At 30.4% G+C, this 14565-nt stretch overlaps 1 protein-coding gene across 1 annotated transcript; it reads right to left on the bottom strand.

The window, feature by feature from the left end:
• Positions 1 to 10642: 10642 nt before the first annotated feature.
• LOC113863380 (floral homeotic protein APETALA 2-like) lies at positions 10643 to 13222 on the bottom strand. Its single transcript, XM_027496942.1, has 10 exons — positions 12621 to 13222; positions 12495 to 12520; positions 12384 to 12414; positions 12212 to 12299; positions 11960 to 12105; positions 11781 to 11825; positions 11595 to 11698; positions 11354 to 11496; positions 11090 to 11203; positions 10643 to 11003 (listed from the first exon to the last, which is right to left on the bottom strand). The coding sequence occupies exons 1-10, from the start codon at positions 13049 to 13051 to the stop codon at positions 10752 to 10754; spliced, it is 1380 nt and encodes a 459-aa protein (XP_027352743.1). The 5' UTR covers positions 13052 to 13222; the 3' UTR covers positions 10643 to 10751.
• Between the last annotated feature and the right edge of the window lie 1343 nt (positions 13223 to 14565).

Here is a 14565-nt window from a genome sequence, read left to right as displayed (position 1 = left end):
TCTTCTGTGAGCACTAGCTTACAAAAACTCTCCAAGTCACACTGTTCAATTCTTATGTTCAAAGTAATCATCTATTAGCATGTGTGATCTTGACGATTCACTCTACTGATTCAGATAGATTACTATGCACATAATAAATGAACCCTTTGTGTGTGAAGTTTTGGGAGCATGTGAAAAGTAAAGGTAATGTTAATAAGGTTGCTTCAGACATGGGAGAAAGAACGTTATATTTAATATCTTGTCTTTATATTGGATGCATGCATGGGAAGATTCATAAGTTGCTGGATGTAAGTAAAGAACAATGCATATCCTTTAAAGCATCAATTTTGAGGAGAGTCCATGACAAGAATCAATTCCCTTATGAATGAGGCATCTGATATAGAGCAATTGCATGTTTCTAGAGGGATCCTTCCTTCAAATGGTTTAGTGAGAAACAAGGATACTCTCACTGGGAAATACCTATATGTTGTGTTGTCAAGCAATTCTGATCTATCAGAGAAATTCATTGGAAGTGAGTCTTTTTTGTCATCAAAATTTTCTGCTGAGTACTGATTAATAATGAGCTAAGGACTCTCTTTTGGCTCTTGCTATTTATAGTTTCTTTCACTTGGTGATATTATATGCATAAGTCTTGCGGTTATTTTTTGTCGGGTGTTCTTATTCACTATGGCACTCTGATTATTCACTTACTTAGATTGTCATAAAATCTGCTGCATTTAAGTTTCCATAATGCTCTCTAGTCTCTTCTCTTTTATCTCTCTCTCAATGGTTGGACTTTAGAGAAACATTTTGTGTACTTTTACTTAATGAATGGATCTTTTTGCTGGTTTCTTCCATTGCATCTTTGACAGATGATTTTTCATTAATATATTTCCCTTTTTGTTTTGTTGTTATCATTCGGGCATATATTTGTGAAACTTTGCTATATCCTTCTATAAATCTCCTTAATAATCCGCCTCCTACTCTGTAAAGTATGTATTAAATAAAAAACAATAAATATATTTATTATCTTAAAACATAAAAATCGTTTAAGATTTTCTTAATTTAGTAATTAAAAAGATTTTTAAACGTACCAAGTAAGAAGATTTAGAATTATTCATATTTGTCACTGGTTTTCCATTTTAGTCCGACATTCTTACATATCAATCCCCCCTCCCCACTCATCACATGAAAACAATTAAGAACTTATTAACATGGCACTCTTTCATTGCTGTGGATTTAGCTGAGTACGGATACAAGTTTGATGAAATTGATGGTTATATCTTGTTGATAAATTTTTGTATTTTATGAGTGTCAAAAGCTCATGCTTGGAGTCATCCAGGATTTTCATTTTTATCTCCAGCAGAATATCTCCTGGCTGTTAATGTGGGAGTGTAGAACTTGATTATTTTACTTCTGGTGTGTCTCTATGGTTGAAGTTCTACTCTGATTTTTCTCCTTGTGTTTCCCTTTCTAACTACTCAATTACATTGTACTTATTAATATTATTTTCTCCGGTGAAACATTTGCAACAAAAAAATGTCCCTCCTTATGGAAATATCAGCAGGATAGGTGTTAAGATATTCCACATCAATTACAAATAAAATCAAAATATTCTTTATAAGGTTTGTGTAAACCTTTTCCTTTGAGCTGACTTTTGAGAGTCACTTAGGTCCAATTTTCTAATAATAGGAGATGCCCAATTTAATGATCATGCAATTTTGAAATTTTGGAAGAGGATGATGGCAGAAAGGTTAAGTTGTTAATGCAACAATCCTTACCTTTACATAATCTAAAGCTTCCGTGGTTGTTATATTAACCTGTTCGGGCGGTAAGTGTTTCCTTCTTTCTTTTTATTGGTTAGTGAAAAAATGTTAAATGATATGAAGGGATGAAACTCTCAATCTTATTGACTGGATCAATGACATGTTATAGGAACCATTAGTGTTTTCACTTAAAAGATTGCTATACAAGTTAAAACTACAAGCAGTGTAATTTAGTTACAGCTATTCAACTAGCTGCTAAGCATAATGAGATTTCTCCAGGGAAGAACGCTCACTAAATGGAAATTTAGATAATTTTAGGACACTCAAATTCATTGCTATTAAAAAAAGCGCAAGTTTTAAGAATTTGTTCTTACTTTTTAGATATTTTTATTAAAAGATTTGGCTTTAATAGAAGTATCGCAATGATCATCATCATTTAGGCTGTTTTTCACGACAAACCACAAGTGGTATAAGTAAATTAGAACTACTAGCAAGAGATTTTAATACACTGTAATACATTTTGTAAACTTTTACAGACTAGAATAATTCTAAATTTTCATATTTTTTATGCATATAATTTTTCTTATTATAAATAAAAGTATTAAATATTTGTTATGTTTTTAAATTAATAAATATATGTATTTTTATTTAACATTTTATAAAATAGTGAAAGAATTATTTAAAAATATAGCAAAACTCATTTACAATGATACATATAAATTTCAATGAATAATAAAAATATATTTAAATAAATATATTTAAATGAATATATTAAAGAGTATTTTTTTAATATTCTCTCAGATCAATTTGTCTAATTGAAATATTTGTTTACTCTAACTTTTATAATGAAAACAATTACTAAGTAGAAGATGACTTTTGAGTTTTTTAATGAAAGTTTCTTAACATTTTTTTAATAGAAATATTGCTTAGAAATTTATTTGTAACTTGGGTTCATTTTCTAATATCGTGATCCAAATAACTTGGGCTCTTAGTAATTTTTTAAAAAAAATTAGTCTTCAAATTTTCTAACTGCTGCATGTAATCAAATTTTATTCATTTTTCTCTACTTAAAATTTAAGGTATATAGTTTTGTTCAAATAATTATGAGTTTATGATAAACTTGATATTGAAAATAATTTGAACGACATAATGATAATTTAGTATTTTATCAAGAAGTAAAGTTATGAGTAAAAGTATAATTTTTTTAATTTTGGGAAATATAATATTTTTACTCTTTAATACGTTAATTGAAAGGAAAAGAGATTTTTGGTGAGAAAAATAATTTAAAATAATTCAATCAGTATAGTTGTGAAAGTTTTGTGTAAAAAACGAGGATATAAATATTTCAAGCAAAAGAAAAACAAAACAAAAATTTAATAATTAAAAAGATCAGAAACTAAATTTAAATAAACAAATACTTATAGGCCAAGATTCGCATAATAATGATAATATAAGAATAAAAAATTGTATGTTTAAGAAGTACACTTTGTTGTTGAATATAAAATTACCTAAAAATGTGAAAGTTATTGTAAAAGCACTAAATTAACAGTTTTAGTGAAAAATCTTGGATAATAATATAGTAAGAATGAAGTCTGGTTAATGGTACGCAGATCTCGCCTTTCTCGAATGCAGTTTGCTTTTTCGATAGCAAAACATGATAAAAGAAAATTGCCTAAACGATGTAAACAATGTACAATGAATATGCAACTGCACGGTGCGAATGCTATCGTCCTTTCGTACGCTTATGCTGTGTTCTGTTCGATATGGCAGCAGACAAACACTGCTTCATGAATCCACAAAGTGACACTTATGAACTGAAATAAGGTTCAATGCAATGGTTGACTGCTTGTGCCCCAGAATAACATAAGTTGAATGAAACACATGTTTTAAGTTCATGAAAGAAAAAGTGAAAAGCATGCCTGTTTACTTCAACATTACCAATGTACTGAATTTAATTTTCTTCAATTTTGTTTTTCATCAAACTTCTCCCTTCCATTCTGCCTTGTCTCCCAGACTTAGAATTGAGACAAAAAAGTAACATGTTTTATAATTCATTGGTAACAGATTTAATATTTAAAATTAAGATTTTGTTAACAATCTAAATTGGCTCAAGCCACAATAAAAAATATAAATTATCACATAATTTAATAATACATTAATAATATTAAATATTATCACTTTTAATAAAAAATATTATTTGCTAATTATAAATATATTCATTACAAATTAATTGTTTAAATTGAGCCTTGAAACAAACTTCAACAGAATCCTTAAAATTACCCAACAACGGAAAAACCCAATGGGTAAATATAGGAATCACTTTATAGCATGAATCATGGGCATGCTTTTAATGCAATTTCCTCTCAAGGCAGAACAATAAGTGGAAGTTGAAACGTGGAAGATAAGTTCATAGTTGATGCAGAAGGCATGCATGCTGCTCAACTAACTAATATTGGTGATGCAATATTGACAATTCAACGGCCATGTTTGGCTTGAAAGGGAGAGAGGAGAAGATAGATGCTCACAGATATCATATAGAAAACAGAAGGCAAAAAGGGAAGATGTTTCCACATGACATGACAAACACATGCAGGGTTTGTCCTAATCAAACAACAATGCAATGGACATGACAGGGAACCCCCAACGTCCTATATATGTATGCTTCCAAGTCCAACTCACTCCTTAACCCTTACAATGTCTTTGGTCTGTGTAATATACCAAAAGGCTGCAAAGACTCAAGGGCTAGCTAGTGTTTGAAAAGGGGTCACTTTGTTAGATTAAATTTTGAAGCTTTTTGTTTGTAGTTTGCATCAATGGTACAGTGGTTTGGTTGGACATTTGTGTGTTCACAGCATCTGCATGCTGTTTGAAATAGTTGTTTGTAGCCTCAGTCTTGCATGCATTATAATGCTAGATACAGAGCCGCATGGTGCGGCACTCTTCCTACACAAGTTTTTGTTTCTTTTCTAATGGAGGTGGAATCTAGGATTCTATTTTGGTAAAGAATGAAGATACCTTAGATTTTTATTTCATGAACATGAGGAAATATGTTTCATTTATATAGCCAACACCCAAGTCCAAAATGGTGAAGAAATCTTCAGCTTGCGTGCCGCAGATTGACAATGTATTGTTGAAATTTTAAATGATTCAGTTATGCTAAATTTTCGTACTTATTTTTCTTTTCGCAGATGCTAAACAAGTACAATTTCATTAAAATTTATAAACATTTTTTTTTTGTAAAGAGAGATAAAATAAACAAATTTAACATGCATTAAAATATGAAACTTTAACATAAGAAGATTTATACTTAAGAGGATTAGAGTACATTGAACCATGACAACATCTAGCTTGTGTCATTTCCAAAGAAAAAATTACTTCATTTATTTTTTCATTGTTCAGCTTTTATCATAGAATTTCATTTATTTATCTCAAAAAATAAGAATTGTGTCTTTTTTTTTTTAACTATTTGTAAAACATTTTACATATTTATTACAAATGAAAAACAATACCAAAGGTCATATTAAAAAATTATAATAATTCTTATTTCAACTAAAATATTAATTATTTTTCTTATCGTTGTAAATAAAGTAAAAGAACATAAATAACATTTTTTTTGCAATCGTACAGTGACAGTGGCTGATAAAAAAGAAAATTTAACAGAGCCAAAATATTTAATATTTTATTTGGATGAGAAAAAATAGATAATAATATTTTTGATTTATTTGAAAAAATAAAGAAAAGAAAGATAAAAATTAACTTTTGAAAACAAATATTTATTTTTTCTATTATTTTCTTTTAATTTTTTGACTGTCAATTTTTTTTAAAAAAAGTAGAGGGTAAAAATGAAAAATAAATCTTGCTGGTCAACATAATATGTCCTGCTATTTTATTTGATAAAAAATATTATAATTTTTCAAAATTACAAATGTAGGTCATATTAGTGTTTTAAGAATTAAAGTATCCCAGCAAAAATTAATTAATATAAACTATTTTTATAATTTTTAATAATTAAGGGTGAACTTTTTTATATATTATCATATACTGAAACGTTCCTCCCTGGCAACATTTAATAGAGAAATATAAGTATTTATTTTTTAAATTTAAGTTTTCTTTCTCTTGATGTTCTTCTATTTGGAGGGTGCATATGCACATAGTATAGTATGTACAGTTTTAACTTTTCTACATAAAATTCAACGTTTGACATGAGCTCATGAATCTACTCATTAATTCTAGTGTAATTTTTTTTCAGAGCAGGTCGCTTTCAATGCATGTTAAGAAGAGGTTGTTTACCAATTCTAATGTAATAATGAAGGCCAACAATACCCCCACCAATTTTAATTAGCTTAATTAATCTGGAGAGTTTACTTATACTTAAGGAGAGTGAGGAACACCTGAAACAATAATGAATGATCGCCATCACTCACAATTTTGAAAATTACAATCTTGGATCAAAATTAATCCCTCCTCTGAACTCATAAACAGTGCATGCTATAAACCAAGAAGAAGATTAAAGAGTAATGTTTGGACTAAGGGGCAAAATTAGATGAAATAATAGATACAAATCTCACTTTTTCTGCTGTTTTAACAATCGTAGGAATAAATGGTGAATTGACTTTTCATGTAAGAAAAATGCCAAGAAAAATATTGGTTAAAAATTTGAAAATAATTTTTTATTACAAAATATATAATATATTAACTTTCATTAAGGGAAGTGTCCCCGAATCGACTGTGTTATGTCTGCTGCCCTTGTCTCCTCCAACAACCATCCTTGGATCAGTCCCTCTCTTGCATTAACATCAGTCAAATTGTAGCTAATGAATGGCGTATAAATAAACACTCAATACTTGTATAATGTAAATTAACTTTGTATTTTCTCCTCCTCTACATAGTTTAATGGATCCAGATTCTTCAGTTTTAAATTTAACTAATAAAATATATTAATAAAATTTAATATTATATTAATTTAATTTAATATAATAAAAATTATCATAAAAGAAGATTTTGTATATGTAAAATAAAAAAAAATTAAACATATTATTTTCTATTAAATCTTAAAAAATTCTTAATATATAAATTGCACAGAGATAGAACAATTTATAATTTGAATATAAATTACAATACTCATATAAGTTATGCTTATGCACAAGCCTTAACTTGAACATGTGCTTGGAAAAAGAATATATTTTAAGATTTTTAAAAAATATATATATATATATATATAATTTTTTTATTTATTTTATTGTAAATATAAACAAAAAATCTTCATAAAAGAACTGTTTTTTTAACTATATTCTCCTTCACCAAAATTTCTTTTTTCAAAAATTTTCCGTCCCTCACCAACATTTTGTCAAAAGCAGCCGTGCATTGTGACAGTTGTAAAAAAAAAAATAAAACTCTTGACCATATAAAGAATTTAGTTGACCTTAAAATATTTTTTTTAAAGAAATTTAAAATATATTAATTATTTTTAATGATACTTTCATTTATTACATTATCAAAACACTTAAATGATTGATAATTATAATTTAAAATTTTTTAATAAAATATTTTTTGTCAAAAATAATTATCATATTATAACATTTTATATAATTAATATTTTTCCTAGTTGCATTTCCAGAAAAGCTCTTAATTAACCAAAACAACACAGACAAGAAGGGTTAATCCATATATAAACAGTACAACGCTTAAGTTCCAAACCTATCCAACACTTTTAGAGTATTTGTACTGTACACACTGCAAATCTAAAGGTCATTGATTGTGGGCATGCAGCAGAGGGGTAAATTTTGTTCTTTTATAATATTATACATAGGGAGGTTAAAAATGAAGAAGATTGTAATAATTATAGCTGGGATGATGATAATGATGTTAGGAGTTGCAATCGTCACGGAAGTGAATGAACAAATTGATGGAGGAGAAGAGAGAGAGGTGTGTGTAGGCATTGAAGTGATTTAGCAAAAGCATAGGAATAGGATAGCATAGCATAGAGCCCAACAAAGGGAAAAACCAAAGTTACAGTGTGGGATTAGCCCATTCATTTGCAACCTTGAAGTTTGGAGAGAAGCGACAGGGACAGATAGAGAGAGAGAGAGAGAAATTTAAAGTGACAGAGATAGGGTCAGTAACTTGGTTCGGAATTGATAAGTGACCTACTTTTGAGTGAAGAGTGGCCCTGCCAGAATAATCAACTTTTTACTATTCACATATAGAAACTAGAAAGTGCAGTACAGGGGAGGGGTCAGGCTTTTGATGCTGCTCATGATACAGATGATGCCATTGCAATTTCAATTGCCATTGTTATTGCTATTAAGCTACTATATACTATATATTATATTAGATACTATATGCTATTGATATTTGCTATGCCCCCTCCTTCAAATATTTATGAAGGTCATTTATGCATTTGGGCTTTGCAGGTTGTAAGACTCAGTCCTAATCCTAAGGCACTGCCAAAAGCCGACGAATGCGGAATTACTTTAATTCAAGGAAAGGGACGGGACATAGCAAGCCCCTAATTCTACACGTGGCTGCAAATTATAACGCCATGCGACAAAAACACCAAATAAATCATTTTCAATCTCGTACCTCTTGTCCTTTTAGCATCTGCCATCCCATACTTCTTTTTTCACTCAATTGCAAATCATTTTCAGTTTTTTTTCCCCTTTTTATATGTGATTTTTATTTTATGTGATGTGATTTCTTGAGCTTTTAATTAAATATTCAAAACTTTTCTAGTTTTTCCATTCAAACTTCCGAAATGAAGAATTTAAAAACAAATAAAATATTGAAGGAAATCTTGTTATTTCTTTGAATTTGTACACTGCACTAAACCTTAATTTTAAAAAATATCAAGAAACACGTTCAGTTAACATAATTTATGAAAAAGTCAACAAATGATATTATTTTGCCAAAAATTATGAAAAGCTTTTAAGGACAACTAATTTGGTTCATATAGATAGAGATCCATTTCCTTTTTATGCAAATGGAGACTTTTAGCCTGCTTGGATATTTAATATAATGGAATTATATAATGATCAATTTTAATTGGAGTTATTAGCTTAAAAACTCGATTTCAAAAATAAAACAAACAAGCTATTCCTTAGAATGCAAAATTTCCATTGGCGTTTAAAAATTGTGTCGTGGTGCATTTACGTTTGAAGTATAATCAACTTCATAAATAACACCGTCACTTTACCTTAAAAGAAAAACTCGTTCGTGTATGAATTAATTCAGATATTCGTATAATTAGTATTAGATCATGTTATTGTTTTATTATCAAATTCATAACTTTCCATAATTACACTTACAAAAACAATTCCAATTTATGTTATCCAGAGTACATTTACTTTTATCCAAACATAAATTATGCTATTCTAAAATCAATTTTGATTCTAATTCTTAATTGCTAATTCTAATCTAAACAGGAAAAAAGTAGAGTTTCAATAATAACGCAGCCTGTTCAGTCCAATTTAAATACTCATACAAGTTAGCCTTAACTTAAATCGACCTCAATTTCAGTTTTTTCTACGCATCACATTTTTATATATTTTTATTTTATTTTAGATCGTAAATACTTTCTAAGAGACAATTTTATTTCAACTGAGAAGCATCTTATGATTTTTTGGGGGGTCAAAGTTAAACAATTTTCTATCAAATAACAGAATACTAGCCTTCGTTCCTATTTATCCACAAAAAATGAAATTATGGACTTAAATAAAGCTGATTATTTTGTTTAAATTATTAGAAAATTCCCAATTTATCTTTTATTTTAGTGTTGAAATAATATAATTACTTTATTTGTTATATTTTAAATTTGTATATAAACAAAGAAGTATTAATTAATAAGTAATAATATTGGCTTAAATTTCTGCATAAATGAAAAAATAAAAATATTTCTTCTCTCTAAAAGATAAAAAAAAAAAAAATAGTATAGAACAAATATATTATTATACTATAACTTATAAAGCTTCCATTATCTTCACAGACAGTGCAGCCGTACTCTGACAAGGATGCTTATTACACACTACTGCTTCAGTTTGAGGTAAATTTAAAAAGTGTTAAGCAAGTGAAAATGCTTATGCAATTAGTGATAAAAAAAAAGGAGGAGAAATAAAAGTTGTTACAGGTAATATAATATGACAAAAGCTGTATTAACTAATGCCTTTGAAACCTTGATTAAGAAAAAAAATTATTACAAGTATCCTGAGATTGTATTAAAAATTATGGTAAAAAGGGATTAATGATATGTTTAATATTTTTTTTTCACTTTTATATCTTTGAAACTTCCTTTGGCAAATATTTCCTTAAAAAAGTAATAAAAAATTGAGGTAAAAGAGAAGTAAAATTAATGTAAAATGTGTAAGTGAATAAATGTAAAATTCTTCCTTAAAAAAAATACTATGTACAAGGAAATGGGACATAAATTGATTTGGACGTCCTACCATGCGCACAAAACAAACGTATAAACTTCGGCCAAGGACGGGGCAGGTATCATTAGGATAGACTATGAGACAGCTTTGGTGTTCCTTAAATATAACAATAACCATGTGATGGGATTCAAGCCAAAAATTGTTAATAGTGTCATGTCGGCAATAATATACACTGGCGACTAACTAACGGAAAGTAAGATAAATTCAAAACAATGACCCACACATACGGAATTGAACTTAGCATGCGCACCAATCTGTACAAATTCAATCTCTTCAAAGATCACCATCATCTTTTCAAATATTTTCAAGATAGAAAACCACTAAGGTTGGATGTTGGATACCAAAGTAAATGCTGGGTCATTATAACAGTCTCAGATCAGCAAAAGCAGAGTTCAACCATGCCGCGAGGCATGACATTTCTTTACACCGAAGAAAATTGGTATATTAAAGACAAATAGTAAAAGCTATTGAATCAAGCAATTCAATTGCAACTTGTAGTCCTACTACTTTGTCAAATCACAGATCAAACAAATAGTCTAGAAGATTTGCAACTGTAGCTTTGCTCTACCTTGCTATGCTTTCAGCTCCTGCAGTAGAAAGGGGATATGGTGGTGGAGTTAGTGATTGATGGAGGAAAATGTGAGTGGAGGAACGTCACGTTCGGAAAATGAATTTGACTATCCGCAGCTGAAGGTATCATTGTAGAAGGGAATCCTGATGATGCTGCAGCAGAGAACGGTGGAGTCAGAGCTGCCCCGCCATAGGGACCTTGGACTTGCCATGCCCAATTTGGAACAGGAGCAGTTTCCATCCTCTTCTCTGTTGCTCTTTCCTGTGAATAATAATTCATAATTAATAACTAATGCAGAAGAAACTAAAGCAAAATTAATTATGGTGGCAAGAATATATGAAAATCACCTCATAGACGGGAAAGAAATTGGTACCACTCCAGACGGAAGGATGATGCTCAGATGCTATGGAGTAGCCATGAGATGGCTGAACATTCAGCGATCTCGATCCGGAGTGCTCAAACTATTAATCAAAATGAAAACATTCCTTGGGAGCTAAGTATACATTACACAAATACTAGCTCATAAAAAAGATGAAAAAAGCAAAGAGGGGCATGGGAAATTACAAAAAATTGAGTTAACTGAAGGGTCATGCAACATCTATCTAACTTACCATAATTCTCTTATCAAGAGGGATATCATCCCAGCTGCGTTGAACTGGCAAACAACTTCCATTATTGGGAGTGTTCTTGATTTGACCATCAGAGTAAGAAGGGGGAGCTATTCCCAAGTTAAGATCAAGACTTCGCCTGTTATCTGAATATTGTAAAAATGTTAATGTATTTTGTCTTCATAGATCAATCACTAAGCAGTTTATAGACCAAGACAAAAATAACTAAATAAACAAGTAGTACCTTCATTATCAGACTGAGAAATCACCTCCCCTTCATATAAGCTGGGCTCGAAGTTCGTAACAGCTTCCCTTCCATTGCATTTTATAGCAGCCCTATCATACGCTCTGGAATTATTACACAGCAAGTCAATAGCACACTAGGCATAAGAGAATATATACATATATTTTGATCTACGACTTGTAGAACCTTGCAGCCTCTAGTTCGCTGTCGAATAGCCCAAGATATATATACCTGCAGGTAAGCAATAAAGATTTAGCTTACGACAGGGAGTTAAAATTTGAGGTATCACTCAAAGCAAATGGAAATAAAAAATTGATAAAAAATGCAAGGTGATCAAAGCAAGAAGACCAAATGGGTTTTCTCACTTTTTCCCAAGAAACTGGCCCATACGAGCTTCCCACCGCCCGCATTTATGCAGAGTAACTCCCCTGTATTTGGAGCTTCCTCTCGAAAAGCCAGTGCTCTGTCGACGCAGAATATGCACAAACTCCTCCTTTGTGAAGTTACTCATCTGCACGACGCAGTAAAAAAAATCGATACTACAACTATAAAATATAAAGTCCCATTCTAAATTTTTAGAAAAAGTGTAGCACACATAAAATCACGAGGTCACCAACCTGCTTTATATCTTCATCATAATCGCTAACGTTGAAATTGATATCCGCATCAACGCCACGGAACTTGATAGCAGCTCGATCATAAGCCCTGAAATTCAAATAAAACAAAATAGAACTGCATGAAACATTTCATCATACGCTAAAATAAATAAAACCTAAACACGAAATTTACCTTGCTGCAGCATGCGCTGTATCAAATCCACCTACAAAAAAGAAAAGAAAAGCGATATTGAAGAAAGCTGAAGCACAGAATATAAAACGAATCTTCTACTTGCATCCTCACCCAAGTACACTTGTTTCCCACAATCCCTGCACGCAACAAAAACAACGCAGTGAACTCAGAAACAGTAACGTATCAATACAAAGCAGATAGCCAAAGTTAAAATGCGGAGAAGCATCTATTGCTAACCAAATATGCGATTCCCATCTTCCCGTTCTCCGGTAGAAAGTAACACCGCGATACTGCGAGCTTCGCGACCTTGGTCCACGACGGCTCTTCTTCACCTGCGGTTGCCGGGGAGTAATCACCTGCTCCGGCGGAGCACCGTGATGATCCACCTCCTTCGACGACGAGAAATCCAACCATCCTGGCGAGATTCCCGAGTCGGACGCCGGAAAAAGCTGAATGGTCCGAACGGCGGCGTCATCAGCAGCAGCGGTGTTGCTGTTGAGGATGGCGAAGTTGTAAGCGACGGCGCCGTCGCCGTAAGAGCAGGAATCTTCGGTGTCGGCGGCATTGACGACGGAGGAATTGAGGCTGCCGGAGCTCTCCATTGGAGTGGCGGAGAGCGGAGGAGTGTTGGTGTAGTCGGAGGAGGCGTTGAGGTTGAGATCCAACATTGCGACGCGACCCGACCCGAACGGTGAGTTTGTTAGAAATAAACGGTTTGGAGGGAAAGTAAAGTTAGTTACAACGGGAATGATCGAATCGGCAACTGCATCACATCATTGTGATTGTGAGCGAGGAGGGAATTTCTTTCATGCAGCGAGAGAGAAGAGTTAAGGATGAAAGAAAAAAGAACAAGTAGAATGGTGAAGAGAGTGCGTTAACCCAAGCATGATATGATATGATATGGCACCAAAGTGAACGCTGGCCCTCCCCTTCTTTTTCTCTTACCTCTCTTCTATTTCTATTTCTATTTCCCCCCTTTTCCTTTCTTTTTTTCACACTTTTCACCTTCTATTTCTTTTTTGGGTAATAATATATTACTCCCCATTAATAATCATTGTAAAATAAGGCAATTCTTTTTTCTTTTTTTTTATTCTTCCCATTTTCTTTTATGAGAGCGAAAGATTAAACTACCCGAACCAGAAATACTACTTGCGTAATACTGATCCACGCTTTTAATAATTAATATGTCATTAATTAACATGCATTTAAATTTTCTGTCTTAAATTAAAAATAAGAGAATTTATTGATTTAAAATTATATAATTATTCAAGACATTTTTTTAAATATTTAATGACATGTATTTAATTTATTTTAAAATGTATTTTTGAAAACAAATTAAATTTTTTTTAATTGAGATATGAAGTGCAAAATAAAAATTAGGTGGAATTAGATTAGAGACGCATCCCTATGATTCTGTTAAGGCTGACGATGTCATTTTCCAGTGAACTGACCTCGTTTTGTCCCTCCCACCCCTTTTGTCCACTGTTTTTCTTTTATACTAATACTTTGTAAAGAAAATATAGGATTCGGATTTGGGTGAAGTTTAAAAATACCACTGCAGATTCATTTATTTTATAATAACTTTTTAAATATTAAATTAATGTTTTATTTAATGGATTAAATTTATAAAATATATAAATTCTAAATTAATTAACACTTCATTAAATAACTTATTTGAATATATGTTTTTATAAATTAATCATAAAAGCATATATTTATAAACATTTAATTTATTTACTTAATATAAATATAAATATTTAATATTTTAATATTATATTATTTAATAATTAAATTAATAAAACTTAATATTTATAGATAGTCATTAAAAGAGCAAATCTTTAAAATAATTTGATATTTACACTTTAAAAATATATTTAAATTTTTATCATTTTTCAATAATAAATTAGAGATCAAATAATATGATTTCTAGCATTTACCATTTTGACAAGCCTCGAAAAGTGTAATAACTATAAATATTTGTCTAAACCTTAATTACAATCTGAGAATTTAAAGCACCTTTAAAAGTAACAATAAATAAAATATAAATAAATTTTATTCTTTATTAATTCATTTTATTAGATAATAATATTTGAAAATTTTATAATAAAAAAGGAAATTCATATAGTAATGTTGTTATAATATATTTTTATAATCGAGTAATTGTAATAACAGTTACACGACA

This window comes from Abrus precatorius, unplaced genomic scaffold, assembly GCF_003935025.1.
Source record: "Abrus precatorius isolate BTA unplaced genomic scaffold, Abrus_2018 Scaffold3, whole genome shotgun sequence".
Taxonomy (NCBI): Eukaryota; Viridiplantae; Streptophyta; class Magnoliopsida; order Fabales; family Fabaceae; genus Abrus; species Abrus precatorius.
The sequence above is the reverse complement of the archived record's forward strand: the minus strand, read 5'-3'. Positions and strand labels throughout refer to the sequence as shown.